The following is a 14264-nucleotide window of genomic DNA, read 5'->3' as shown; positions in this document are numbered from 1 at the left end:
TAATGCACATACTTATAATGGGCAAAGAAAGCAGGAAGGCACAAAAAATGACAAAAAACAAAAATCACCAAAAATCAAAAGTAAGGCTATAACAAGGCATATTTTTTCAAAAATTTCAAAAAAAAAAAAATTGAGTTAGGACCATTATTAGACCCTAAAAACTACTGCAAATATAATGCACATACTTAAAATGGGCTAAAAAGCAGTAAGGGACAAAAAATGACAAAAAACAAAAATCACCAAAAATCAAAAGTAAGGCTATAACAAGGCATATTTTTTCAAAAATTTCAAAAAAAAAAAAATTGAGTTAGGACCATCATTAGACCCTAAGAACTACTGCAAATATAATGCACATACTTATAATGGGCAAAAAAAGCAGGAAGGCACAAAAAATGACAAAAAACTAAAATCACCCAAAATCAAAAGAAAGGCTATAACATGGCATATTTTTTCAAAAATTTCAAAAAAAAAAAATTGAGTTAGGACCATCATTAGACCCTAAAAACTACTGCAAATATAATGCACATACTTAAAATGGGCTAAGAAAGCAGTAAGGCACAAAAAATGACAAAAAACTAAAATCACCCAAAATCAAAAGTAAGGCTATAACAAGGCATATTTTTTCAAAAATTTCAAAAAAAAAAAAAAAAAAAGAGTTAGGACCATCATTAGACCCTAATAACTACTGCAAATATAATGCACATACTTAAAATGGGCTAAGAAAGCAGTAAGGCACTAAAAATGACAAAAAACAAAAATCACCAAAAATCAAAAGTAAGGCTATAACAAGGCGTATTTTTTCAAAAATTTAAAAAAAAAAAAAATTGAGTTAGGACCATTATTAGACCCTAAAAACTACTGCAAATATAATGCACATACTTAAAATGGGCTAAGAAAGCAGTAAGGCACAAAAAATGACAAAAAACTAAAATCACCCAAAATCAAAATTAAGGCTATAACAAGGCATATTTTTTCAAAAATTTCAAAAAAAAAAAAATTGAGTTAGGACCATCATTAGACCCTAAGAACTACTGCAAATATAATGCACATACTTATAATGGGCAAAGAAAGCAGGAAGGCACTAAAAATGACAAAAAACAAAAATCACCAAAAATCAAAAGTAAGGCTATAACAAGGCATATTTTTTCAAAAATTTCAAAAAAAAAAAATTGAGTTAGGACCATCATTAGACCCTAAAAACTACTGCAAATATAATGCACATACTTATAATGGGCAAAGAAAGCAGGAAGGCACAAAAAATGACAAAAAACAAAAATCACCAAAAATCAAAAGTAAGGCTATAACAAGGCATATTTTTTCAAAAATTTCAAAAAAAAAAAATTTGAGTTAGGACCATTATTAGACCCTAAAAACTACTGCAAATATAATGCACATACTTAAAATGGGCTAAGAAAGCAGTAAGGCACAAAAAATGACAAAAAACTAAAATCACCCAAAATCAAAAGTAAGGCTATAACAAGGCATATTTTTTCAAAAATTTCAAAAAAAAAAAAAAAAAAGAGTTAGGCCATCATTAGACCCTAATAACTACTGCAAATATAATGCACATACTTAAAATGGGCTAAGAAAGCAGTAAGGCACTAAAAATGACAAAAAACAAAAATCACCAAAAATCAAAAGTAAGGCTATAACAAGGCATATTTTTTCAAAAATTTCAAAAAAAAAAAAAATTGAGTTAGGACCATCATTAGACCCTAAAAACTACTGCAAATATAATGCACATACTTATAATGGGCAAATAAAGCAGGAAGGCACAAAAAATGACAAAAAACAAAAATCACCCAAAATCAAAAGTAAGGCTATAACAAGGCATATTTTTTCAAAAATTTCAAAAAAAAAAAAATTGAGTTAGGACCATTATTAGACCCTAAAAACTACTACAAATATAATGCACATACTTAAAATGGGCTAAGAAAGCAGTAAGGCACAAAAAATGACAAAAAACTAAAATCACCCAAAATCAAAAGTAAGGCTATAACAAGGCATATTTTTTCAAAAATTTCAAAAAAAAAAAAATTGAGTTAGGACCATCATTAGACCCTAAGAACTACTGCAAATATAATGCACATACTTATAATGGGCAAAGAAAGCAGGAAGGCACAAAAAATGACAAAAAACTAAAATCACCCAAAATCAAAAGTAAGGCTATAACAAGGCATATTTTTTCAAAAATTTCAAAAAAAAAAAATTGAGTTAGGACCATCATTAGACCCTAAAAACTACTGCAAATATAATGCACATACTTAAAATGGGCTAAGAAAGCAGTAAGGCACAAAAAATGACAAAAAACTAAAATCACCCAAAATCAAAAGTAAGGCATATTTTTTCAAAAATTTCAAAAAAAAAAAAAATTGAGTTAGGACCATCATTAGACCCTAAAAACTACTGCAAATATAATGCACATACTTAAAATGGGCTAAGAAAGCAGTAAGGCACAAAAAATGACAAAAAACTAAAATCACCCAAAATCAAAAAAACAAGGCATATTTTTTCAAAAATTTCAAAAAAAAAAAAATTGAGTTAGGATCATCATTAGACCCTAAGAACTACTGCAAATATAATGCACATACTTATAATGGGCAAAGAAAGCAGGAAGGCACAAAAAATGACAAAAAACTAAAATCACCCAAAATCAAAAGTAAGGCTATAACAAGGCATATTTTTTCAAAAATTTAAAAAAAAAAAAAATTGAGTTAGGACCATCATTAGACCCTAAAAACTACTGCAAATATAATGCACATACTTAAAATGGGCTAAGAAAGCAGTAAGGCACAAAAAATGACAAAAAACTAAATTCACACAAAATCAAAAGTAAGGCTATAACAAGGCATATTTTTTCAAAAATTTCAAAAAAAAAAAAAATTGAGTTAGGACCATCATTAGACCCTAAAAACTACTGCAAATATAATGCACATACTTAAAATGGGCTAAGAAAGCAGTAAGGCACAAAAAATGACAAGAAACTAAAATCACCCAAAATCAAAAGTAAGGCTATAACAAGGCATATTTTTTCAAAAATTTCAAAAAAAAAAAAATTGAGTTAGGACCATCATTAGACCCTAAAAACTACTGCAAATATAATGCACATACTTATAATGGGCAAAGAAAGCAGGAAGGCACAAAAAATGACAAAAAACAAAAATCACCAAAAATCAAAAGTAAGGCTATAACAAGGCATATTTTTTCAAAAATTTCAAAAAAAAAAAAAATTGAGTTAGGACCATTATTAGACCCTAAAAACTACTGCAAATATAATGCACATACTTAAAATGGGCTAAAAAGCAGTAAGGGACAAAAAATGACAAAAAACAAAAATCACCAAAAATCAAAAGTAAGGCTATAACAAGGCATATTTTTTCAAAAATTTCAAAAAAAAAAAAATTGAGTTAGGACCATCATTAGACCCTAAGAACTACTGCAAATATAATGCACATACTTATAATGGGCAAAAAAAGCAGGAAGGCACAAAAAATGACAAAAAACTAAAATCACCCAAAATCAAAAGAAAGGCTATAACATGGCATATTTTTTCAAAAATTTCAAAAAAAAAAAATTGAGTTAGGACCATCATTAGACCCTAAAAACTACTGCAAATATAATGCACATACTTAAAATGGGCTAAGAAAGCAGTAAGGCACAAAAAATGACAAAAAACTAAAATCACCCAAAATCAAAAGTAAGGCTATAACAAGGCATATTTTTTCAAAAATTTCAAAAAAAAACAAAAAAAAAGAGTTAGGACCATCATTAGACCCTAATAACTACTGCAAATATAATGCACATACTTAAAATGGGCTAAGAAAGCAGTAAGGCACTAAAAATGACAAAAAACAAAAATCACCAAAAATCAAAAGTAAGGCTATAACAAGGCGTATTTTTTCAAAAATTTCAAAAAAAAAAAAATTGAGTTAGGACCATTATTAGACCCTAAAAACTACTGCAAATATAATGCACATACTTAAAATGGGCTAAGAAAGCAGTAAGGCACAAAAAATGACAAAAAACTAAAATCACCCAAAATCAAAATTAAGGCTATAACAAGGCATATTTTTTCAAAAATTTCAAAAAAAAAAAAATTGAGTTAGGACCATCATTAGACCCTAAGAACTACTGCAAATATAATGCACATACTTATAATGGGCAAAGAAAGCAGGAAGGCACAAAAAATGACAAAAAACTAAAATCACCCAAAATCAAAAGTAAGGCTATAACAAGGCATATTTTTTCAAAAATTTCAAAAAAAAAAAATTGAGTTAGGACCATCATTAGACCCTAAAAACTACTGCAAATATAATGCACATACTTAAAATGGGCTAAGAAAGCAGTAAGGCACAAAAAATGACAAAAAACTAAAATCACCCAAAATCAAAAGTAAGGCATATTTTTTCAAAAATTTCAAAAAAAAAAAAAATTGAGTTAGGACCATCATTAGACCCTAAAAACTACTGCAAATATAATGCACATACTTAAAATGGGCTAAGAAAGCAGTAAGGCACAAAAAATGACAAAAAACTAAAATCACCCAAAATCAAAAGTAAGGCTATAACAAGGCATATTTTTTCAAAAATTTAAAAAAAAAAAAATTGAGTTAGGACCATCATTAGACCCTAAGAAGTACTGCAAATATAATGCACATACTTAAAAGGGGCTAAAAGAGCAGTAAGGCACAAAAAATGACAAAAAACAAAAATCACACAAAATCAAAAGTAAGGCTATAACAAGGCATATTTTTTCAAAAATTTCAAAAAAAAAAAAATTGAGTTAGGACCATCATTAGACCCTAAAAACTACTGCAAATATAATGCACATACTTAAAATGGGCTAAGAAAGCAGTAAGGCACAAAAAATGACAAGAAACTAAAATCACCCAAAATCAAAAGTAAGGCTATAACAAGGCATATTTTTTCAAAAATTTCAAAAAAAAAAAAATTGAGTTAGGATCATCATTAGACCCTAAGAACTACTGCAAATATAATGCACATACTTTAAATGGGCTAAGAAAGCAGTAAGGCACAAAAAATTACAAAAAACTAAAATCACCCAAAATCAAAAGTAAGGCATATTTTTTCAAAAATTTCAAAAAAAAAAAAAATTGAGTTAGGACCATTATTAGACCCTAAAAACCACTGCAAATATAATGCACATACTTAAAATGGGCTAAGAAAGCAGTAAGGCACAAAAAATGACAAAAAACTAAAATCACCCAAAATCAAAAGTAAGGCATATTTTTTCAAAAATTTCAAAAAAAAAAAAATTGAGTTAGGACCATTATTAGACCCTAAAAACCACTGCAAATATAATGCACATACTTAAAATGGGCTAAGAAAGCAGTAAGGCACAAAATTTGACAAAAAACAAAAATCACCAAAAATCAAAAGTAAGGCTATAACAAGATATATTTTTTCAAATATATATATATATATAAAAAAAAAAAAATTGAGTTAGGACCATCATTAGACCCTAAAAACTACTGCAAATATAATGCACATACTTAAAATGGGCAAAGAAAGCAGGAAGGCACAAAAAATGACAAAAAACTAAAATCACCCAAAATCAAAAGTAAGACTATGACAAGGCATATTTTTTCAAAAATTTAAAAAAAAAAAAAAAATTGAGTCAGGACCATTATTAGACCCTAAAAACTACTGCAAATATAATGCACATACTTAAAATGGGCTAAGAAAGCAGTAAGGCACAAAAAATGACAAAAAACTAAAATCACCAAAAATCAAAAGTAAGGCTATAACAAGGCATATTTTTTCAAATATATAAAAAAAATAAAAAATTGAGTTAGGACCATCATTAGACCCTAAAAACTACTGCAAATATAATGCACATACTTAAAATGGGCAAAGAAAGCAGGAAGGCACAAAAAATGACAATAAACTAAAATCACCCAAAATCAAAAGTAAGGCTATAACAAGGCATATTTTTTCAAAAATTTCAAAAAAAAAAAAATTGAGTTAGGACCATCATTAGACCCTAAAAACTACTGCAAATATAATGCACATACTTAAAATGGGCTAAGAAAGCAGTAAGGCACAAAAAAATGACAAAAAACTAAAATCACCCAAAATCAAAAGTAAGGCTATAACAAGGCATATTTTTTCAAAAATTTCAAAAAAAAAAAAAATTGAGTTAGGACCATAATTAGACCCTAAAAACTACTGCAAATATAATGCACATACTTAAAATGGGCTAAGAAAGCAGTAAGGCACAAAAAATGACAAAAAACTGAAATCACCCAAAATCAAAAGTAAGGCTATAACAAGGCATATTTTTTCAAAAATTTAAAAAAAAAAAAAATTGAGTTGAGACCATCAATAGACCCTTAAAACTATCGTTAATATAATGCACATACTTAAAACAGGCTAAAAACGCAGTAAGGGACAAAAAAAGGAAAAATCAAAAATTGATCCACCTTTAGACGTAAGGCTATATTAAGGCATAAAATTGAAAAATTAAAAAAAAAAAAAAAAAAAATATTGAGTTGAGACCATCAATAGACCCTAAAAAATACGTGTAATATAATGCACATACTTAAAACTGGCTAAAAACGCAAAAGGGGACAAAAAAACAACAAATAACAAAAATTGATCCACCTTCAGACATAAGGCTATAGTAAGGCATAAAATTGAAAAATTTAAAAAAAAAATCTTTTTTAGTTGAGACCATCAATAGACCCTAAAAACTACCATTAATATAATGCACATACTTAAAAAGGGCTAAAAAACGCAGTAAGGGACAATAAAAGCAAAAATCAAAAATTGATCCAACTTCAGACAGAAGGCTATAGAAAGGCATAAAATTAAAAAATTAAAAAAAAAATAAATCAAATTTTTAGTTGAGACCATCAATAGACCCTAAAAACTACCGTTAATATAATCCACATACTTAAAACAGGTTAAAAACGCAGTAAGGGAGAAAAAACAGCTAAAATCAAAAATTGATCCGACTTCAGACATAAGGCTATAGTAAGGCATAAAATTGAAAAATTAAAAAAACTGAGTTGAGACCATCAATAGACCCTAAAAACTACCGTTAATATAATGCACATCCTTAAAACGGGCTAAAAATGCAGTAAAGTACAAAAAACAGCAAAAATCAAAAATTGATCCACTTTCAGACGTAAGCCTATAGTAAGGCATAAAATTGAAAAATTCAAAAAAAAAAAAAAAAAAAAGATTTTTCGTTGAGACCATCAATAGACCCTAAAAACTATTGTTAATACAATGCACATACTTAAAACGGGCAAAAAACGCAGTGAAGTACAAAAAACAGCAAAAATCAAAAATTGATCCACTTTCAGACGTAAGGCTATGGTAAGGCATAAAATTCAAAGAAAAAAAATTGAGTTGAGACCATCAATAGACCCTAAAAACTACCATTAATATAATGCACATACTTAAAAAGGGCTAAAAAACGCAGTAAGGGACAATAAAAGCAAAAATCAAAAATTGATCCAACTTCAGACAGAAGGCTATAGAAAGGCATAAAATTAAAAAATTAAAAAAAAAATAAATCAAATTTTTAGTTGAGACCATCAATAGACCCTAAAAACTACCGTTAATATAATCCACATACTTAAAACAGGTTAAAAACGCAGTAAGGGAGAAAAAACAGCTAAAATCAAAAATTGATCCGACTTCAGACATAAGGCTATAGTAAGGCATAAAATTGAAAAATTAAAAAAACTGAGTTGAGACCATCAATAGACCCTAAAAACTACCGTTAATATAATGCACATCCTTAAAACGGGCTAAAAATGCAGTAAAGTACAAAAAACAGCAAAAATCAAAAATTGATCCACTTTCAGACGTAAGCCTATAGTAAGGCATAAAATTGAAAAATTCAAAAAAAAAAAAAAAAAAAGATTTTTCGTTGAGACCATCAATAGACCCTAAAAACTATTGTTAATACAATGCACATACTTAAAACGGGCAAAAAACGCAGTGAAGTACAAAAAACAGCAAAAATCAAAAATTGATCCACTTTCAGACGTAAGGCTATGGTAAGGCATAAAATTCAAAGAAAAAAAATTGAGTTGAGACCATCAATAGACCCTAAAAACTACCGTTAATATAATGCACATACTTAAAACAGGCTAAAATTGCAAAAAGGGACAAAAAAAAACAAAAATTGATCCAACTTCAGACGTAAGGCTATAGTAAAGCATAAAATTCAAAAATTCAAAAAAAAAAAAAAATTGAGTTGAGACCATCAATAGACCCTAAAAACTACCGTTAATATAATGTACATACTTAAAACGGGCTAAAAACGCAAGTACAAAAAACAGCAAAAATCTAAAATGTATGCAACTTCAGACAGAAGGCTATAGAAAGGCATAAAATTAAAAAATTTAAAAAGAAATTCAAATTTTTTTTTGTTGAGACCATCAATAGACCCTAAAAACTACCGTTAATATAATGCACATACTTAAAACAAGCTAAAATTGCAAAAAGGGACAACAAATATCAAAAATTGATCCAACTTCAAACGTAAGGCTACAGTCAGGCATAAAATTCCAAAAATTAAAAAAATTGAGTTGAGACCATCAATAGAAGCAAAAAACTACTGTCATTATAATGCATACATTAAAAAACGGGCTAAGAATGCAGGAAGGCACAAAAAATGGCAAAAATTCACCCAACTTTGAATGTAAGGCTGTAGTAAGGCATTTAAGTTTGTTCCAAATATTTGCACTGGCTTTCGGGTCTAATGACAGCCATATATTAAAAATAATAATAATAATTTTTGTGCCTTTCAATAGCCTTATCTTCAATTTTGGGTGATTTGAATTGTTTTCGTTTTTATGCCTTCCTACAATATTATCCTGATTTAAATTAGCGCCACATATTTGAACAATGTTTAGGGTCTTGTGATAGCCTTTTCTTAAAAAGAAGTTCCAAATTTGCCTTACCTCTGAATTTTCAGTTTTTCTACATTGTTCATTCCTTACTGCATTTCCACCATTTCAGTTACTGTGTTAAAAAATGATGTTATGGTCCATATTCTGATGTTTGTTTTTTTTTTTTCCACTGGCTTTTTTATGTAGGAACATTCAAACGTTCAACACGGCCCTCATGGGAAGCTGTTCCTACTTCCAAGTCGATGCCATCCTGTCAGCTCCAAAGATTGTGTTACAGCCTCCAAGCAATGAAATCTACAGGTTGATCATGCATTGCATCAAAGACTGTGTGGAGAGCACCAAGGTGGGGTTATCAGCTTCATATCATCATAGGTTCTTTGTTTGTTCTCTGAGAATATAAAGTATTGATGACTCTGGTTTTGTTGAAGCATTTTGTGCGTTGGACGCGTGGAACCTGCAGAGAATGTCCTCCTCAACACGTGGGCACCAACGAGGAAGTGGTGATGTTTAGCTTTTTCACTGACGTGTGGCAGCATCCTCAGATAAACGTGAGTGCTATGATGGTGTCTCAGAACGTTCAGCAGCTGCTACTGTCTGTGGAACGTTACCTAAACCACTGGAAACGTTACCGCCCACTCTGGGAAAAGGACAAAACCATCACCAATGAAAAGTTTGCCGCCAAAAAGCCGTCGTGTGTCACGTTCGACGATAAGCTGCAGTTCCTCAGTGGAGTGGCAGAGGAAGTGATGTCAGAGCCTCGTTGTAAAAACAAACACATCCTTCATCTGAACCTGGAGCTTCTGATTGTCACCGTGAGGGAAATGTCAGAATCCTGGATCAGTTCACTGGGAAGTTTTCTCCACATTCCTGTTAAAGAGGATCTGTTCAGCCTTAAAGATGAGATCATGGTATCTATTCAAAATACATTTCATTCTCTTTTATTATGCTTTTTTTCTTTTCTTTTCTTTCTTAATCCTATTATTCATATTATCATACTAATAATATTATATTAGATTTTTTAATGCATACAGTATATACTTTCAATCTGTCATCTCTTTATTAATTATTATTGATTTATTATTGTTGAATGCAAGTATACTTTCATTCTGTCATCATTTATTTACTTTATTCATTTATTATTATTCTTAATATTATTATTATTATTATTATTATTATTATTATTATTATTATTAATAATAATAATAATAATAACAATAATAATACAAGTGTATTTTCATTCTGTCTTCATTTATTAACATTATTATTATTATTATTATTATTATTATTATTATTATTATTATTATTATTATTATTATTATTATTTTTATACTTTCATTCAGAATTGATAAAGATGTTGTTTCAGGTGTCCAGTCTGTGTACTAGGGTGATTGTCCCTATCTTTGTCCTGTATGTTGCAAAAAACCAAACAAAAAACAAAAACAAACCTGTTTTGTGTTTTTAACTGATTCATGTTTTTGTTTCTGTTTTTTTGTGGATAACAGCAACTCTCAAAGAAGCTGAAACAGAACCCGGACACTTTTGACGAGCTGAAATCTGTGCTTGAAACCATTTCAAACATCAGGGACATGACGTTAGACGTAGAAATGAGATTTATCGACATCAAAGAAAGATACAGAACTCTGTTCATGTACAAAGTCAAGGTCGCATGCATTTCTTCTTCTTTTCAAACCTGATACCGTAAAATGGTGTTAAATATATGTTCTCTATTGTTGTGTTCATTAGGTGGAATATGAGGAGATGGAGTTATTGGACAACATTGACCACATGTGGAGCGACTTGTTCAAAGAATCCAGACGAGTGGATCAAAGTCTGACAGACGTCAAGAAAACATTTAGCGCGGTACGACCCCAAACTATTATTCTCATCTCCATAGAAGTCTAAAAGTTTGTATTTTAAATAACTTCACAGCTGTAATGTTCTCTACATTTCTCTGATTGATTTATAAAAGATCACAAAAGAGAAGAAAGAGGAGTTTCAGCAGGAGTTGTTTTTCTTTGCCTCGAGTTTTGACGAACGAGGCCCTGGAACAGTTGGAGACGACTTAGAGAAAGGTACTGTTATTATTCATTCATTCATTCATTTGTGTATATATTTATTCATGTACTCATTTATTTATTTATTCATGTATTGTAAACATGGGTTGGACTAAATGTTAAAGTAATGGTTTAAGTTCTACTTGGAGGATCAAAGTTATTTTGTAAACATTGTAAACTTTGAATCTGACAGATTACCAATGTCCTGTGGGGTTCCTCAGGGATCTGTTCTTGGACCTCTTCTGTTTAGCCTTTATATGCTTCCTTTAGGACACATTTTACACAACTGTAAGGTTGATTATCAGAGCTACGCAGATGACACACAACTATATCTATCACTGAACCCAGATGACTATGGTCACATTGAGGTGTTGTGTGACTGCTTAGAAAAAGTAAACTGCTGGATGAGTGAAAACTTCCTTCAACTAAACCATGACAAGATGAAGGTGATTGTCTTTGGTAACAATGAAAAGAGGACTGCTGTCAGCAAGTATCTGAGTCTGGATCTTTAGAAGATAAAGACCAAGTCAAAAACCTTGGTGTTCTGATTGACTCAGATCTGACATTCAGCATCAGATCAAATCTATCACAAAAACATCTTCTACCACCTAAAGAACATCTCCAGAGTGAAAGGTTTAATGACTCAGAAAGATCAGGAGAAACTGGTCCATGCTTTTATCTCCAGCAGACTGGACTATTGTAATGGTCTTCATCAAACATCTACAGCTGGTTCAGAACGCTGCAGCTCAGGTCTGAACAAGAACAAAGAGGTCAGAACACATTAGTCCAGTTTTAAAGTCTTTACACTGGCTCCCAGTCAGCCTCAGAGGAGACTGTAAAGTTCTGCTGCTGGTTATAAATGTGTGAATGGGTTTGGTCCAGAATACTTCAGTGAGATGTTAGTCAGGTATGAACCCAGCAGGTCTCTGAGATCTATGGACACAGGTCAGATAGTGGAGCCCAGAGCTCACAGTAACCATGGTGATGCTGCTTTTAGTTGTTATGCTGCAAAGAAGTGGAACAAACTGCAGCAGAGCTGAAGTCAGCATCACATGTGAACATTGATTGAGAGAGAGATTTATGGTCATGTTGTTGATGTAATGTTTGTTGATGATTTGAATTGATTTTACTGATGATTTTAAATATTATTATTGATTTTAACCAATTGAATGTTTTATCATGTAAAGCACATTGAGTTGCCTTGCGTATGAAATGCGCTATACAAATAAATTTGCCTTGCCTAGCCTGTTATTTATTTATTTATTTATCTATTCATTCATTTATTTATTCATTCATGCCTTCATTTGTATATGTATGTATTTATTTAGTTTTTGTGAGTAGTAAATGCAGACATTATAGGTAATAACTTCATACTCTAGATAAGGTGAAACAAATCCACACAAAATGAAGAAAAAAACCAGAATAACCAATAGGAGAATAAAAGCATGAGTTTGATTTGTTATTTACATTGATTCTCATTCTAATTCATAAATATATTCCAGTTTTTATTTTGACAAGGTCTGCAAAGGTGATTTTTCCTCTTCTACATGTTATAATGTCTATCCACTTATTCAGTGGTGGTGTCGTCTGTGTCGTCCACGTTTTAGTCAAAGCTTTTTTTACTTGATGAAAGCATAATTTTTATTCAGTATTCATACATTTCTTGTATTTCTGATGAAATAAAGCTAGAGTCACATGGTGAGCGCACCCTGACGTAGAACGTACACTGTTCTTCTAAACCAATGATATAGTGTTTCTCTTTTCTTTCTTCTTGGCAGGACTGGTTCTTTTAGTCAAATATGAGTCTGATCTCAGTGAGATAGTTTCAGGACGTCAAGAGTTAACGAATGCAGAGAAGCTCCTAGACCTCCCAGTGAGTTTGTTTCCAGAAATCACTCGTATTCAGAAGAACATGAAGGGTTTGAGGCAGATATATCAGCTCTACGAAGCTCAAAAGGTCAGTATAGTTGGATATTATTGTGCTTAATATATCAATAATTTTAATAACTAATGTTGTTGTTTATTTTTCAGGAAGCCAAAGCCCTGTGGTCCCAAATGTTGTGGTCAGATCTAGATGTCCAGCTGCTACAGGACGGGATCCAAGACTTCATCAGAACTCTGAGACAGTTTCCCAAAGACGTGAGAGACCTGAGTGTGTCCGTGTCTTTAGACGGACGAATGAAGGAGTTCAGAGAGTCTTTACCACTGCTGCTCGACCTGAAGAACGAGGCTCTGCAGAAAAGGTCAAAGGTTTAGCTTTTATTTTGAAGGGGCTTTAGTTTTACACCAGAATTCCATCTATTCACCTAGAAAAAAAAAAAAGGTTTGTGTTTTTGTTGTTTTGTGTATTTTTGTTGTTGTGTTGTGTGTTTTTTTTAAGTTATTTTGTGTACAGTAGTTGTCATTTTGTATATTTTTATGATGTTTTTGTGCATTTTTGTTTGTTTTATTGTATATTTTTGTTGCCATCTTTTGTGTTTTTAGAATTAAAAGATTTAGTTATATTACGATATTACGTGTATTTATAATTTAGTAAAATTGTATGTATTTTTGTCTAAATTTTGTATATATATATAGTGCACTTTATTTCCTTTCTTATATAGTCGGAGTTCCTGCGTTTTGTGCAGTTTTTAGCATTTTCTTGTTAATTGTATTTTGTACCTGCCAGGCAGGCCTCTTTTTGTTCAGGAATAAATTTGTGTTAATTTTTGGAACCCGTTGTCGGTGGTTTTGGAGACCGAGTTTTATTCAGATTACATTTTTATGTTGCGTCCTGGAGCTCCTAGACCGAGGCGTAGCAGTAACTTTCTGTAATTTTTGTTTTTATAGAGTTATTTTGCTTATTTTTGGAGTCATTGTGTTGTTTTTGTTTTACAGTATATCTTATTTCTTTGTTTTCTTTATTTTGTGTATGTTAGTTGTCATTTTGTATATTTTTCTGATATTTTTGTTGTCATCTTTTGTGTTTTTCGAATAATTTTGATTAATTTAATTCTATGTCTTGTGTATTTTTTGAGGAGTCATTTTATGCATTTACTTAAAATTAGTTTAAGGGCCGCATGTGGCCCCCCGGACCGCCAGTTGCCCTCATGTCCGCTTTAGATGATGACTTAAAATCTAACTAGAAAACTAACATGTTGTGACGTTTCAGGCACTGGGAGCAGCTGATGGACAGGACTGGGAGCAGCTTTGAGATAAACACTGGGACGTTCACTCTGGAGAACATGTTTGCTATGGAATTACAAAATTATGCAGAAATCATCAGTGACATTGTGTCCTCTGCTGTAAAAGAGCTAAGCATTGAAAAGGTAATCTTTTAA

The 14264-nt window shown here is 30.9% G+C and overlaps 1 protein-coding gene across 1 annotated transcript in view; it reads left to right on the top strand.

The window, feature by feature from the left end:
* Window positions 1–14264, top strand: part of dnah10 (dynein axonemal heavy chain 10) — a 68562-nt gene that overhangs the window by 21897 nt on the left and 32401 nt on the right. Inside the window, exons 19-26 of the mRNA XM_028437192.1 lie at window positions 9077–9233; window positions 9319–9798; window positions 10393–10551; window positions 10634–10750; window positions 10860–10962; window positions 12723–12901; window positions 12976–13187; window positions 14096–14252. Coding sequence (XP_028292993.1) covers window positions 9077–9233; window positions 9319–9798; window positions 10393–10551; window positions 10634–10750; window positions 10860–10962; window positions 12723–12901; window positions 12976–13187; window positions 14096–14252 — 1564 coding nt within the window. The remainder of the gene's footprint in view (window positions 1–9076; window positions 9234–9318; window positions 9799–10392; window positions 10552–10633; window positions 10751–10859; window positions 10963–12722; window positions 12902–12975; window positions 13188–14095; window positions 14253–14264) is intronic.

This window comes from Gouania willdenowi, chromosome 22 (genome assembly GCF_900634775.1).
Source record: "Gouania willdenowi chromosome 22, fGouWil2.1, whole genome shotgun sequence".
In the NCBI taxonomy this organism is placed as follows: Eukaryota; Metazoa; Chordata; class Actinopteri; order Blenniiformes; family Gobiesocidae; genus Gouania; species Gouania willdenowi.
This window is presented reverse-complemented; position numbering and strand designations above follow the sequence as displayed.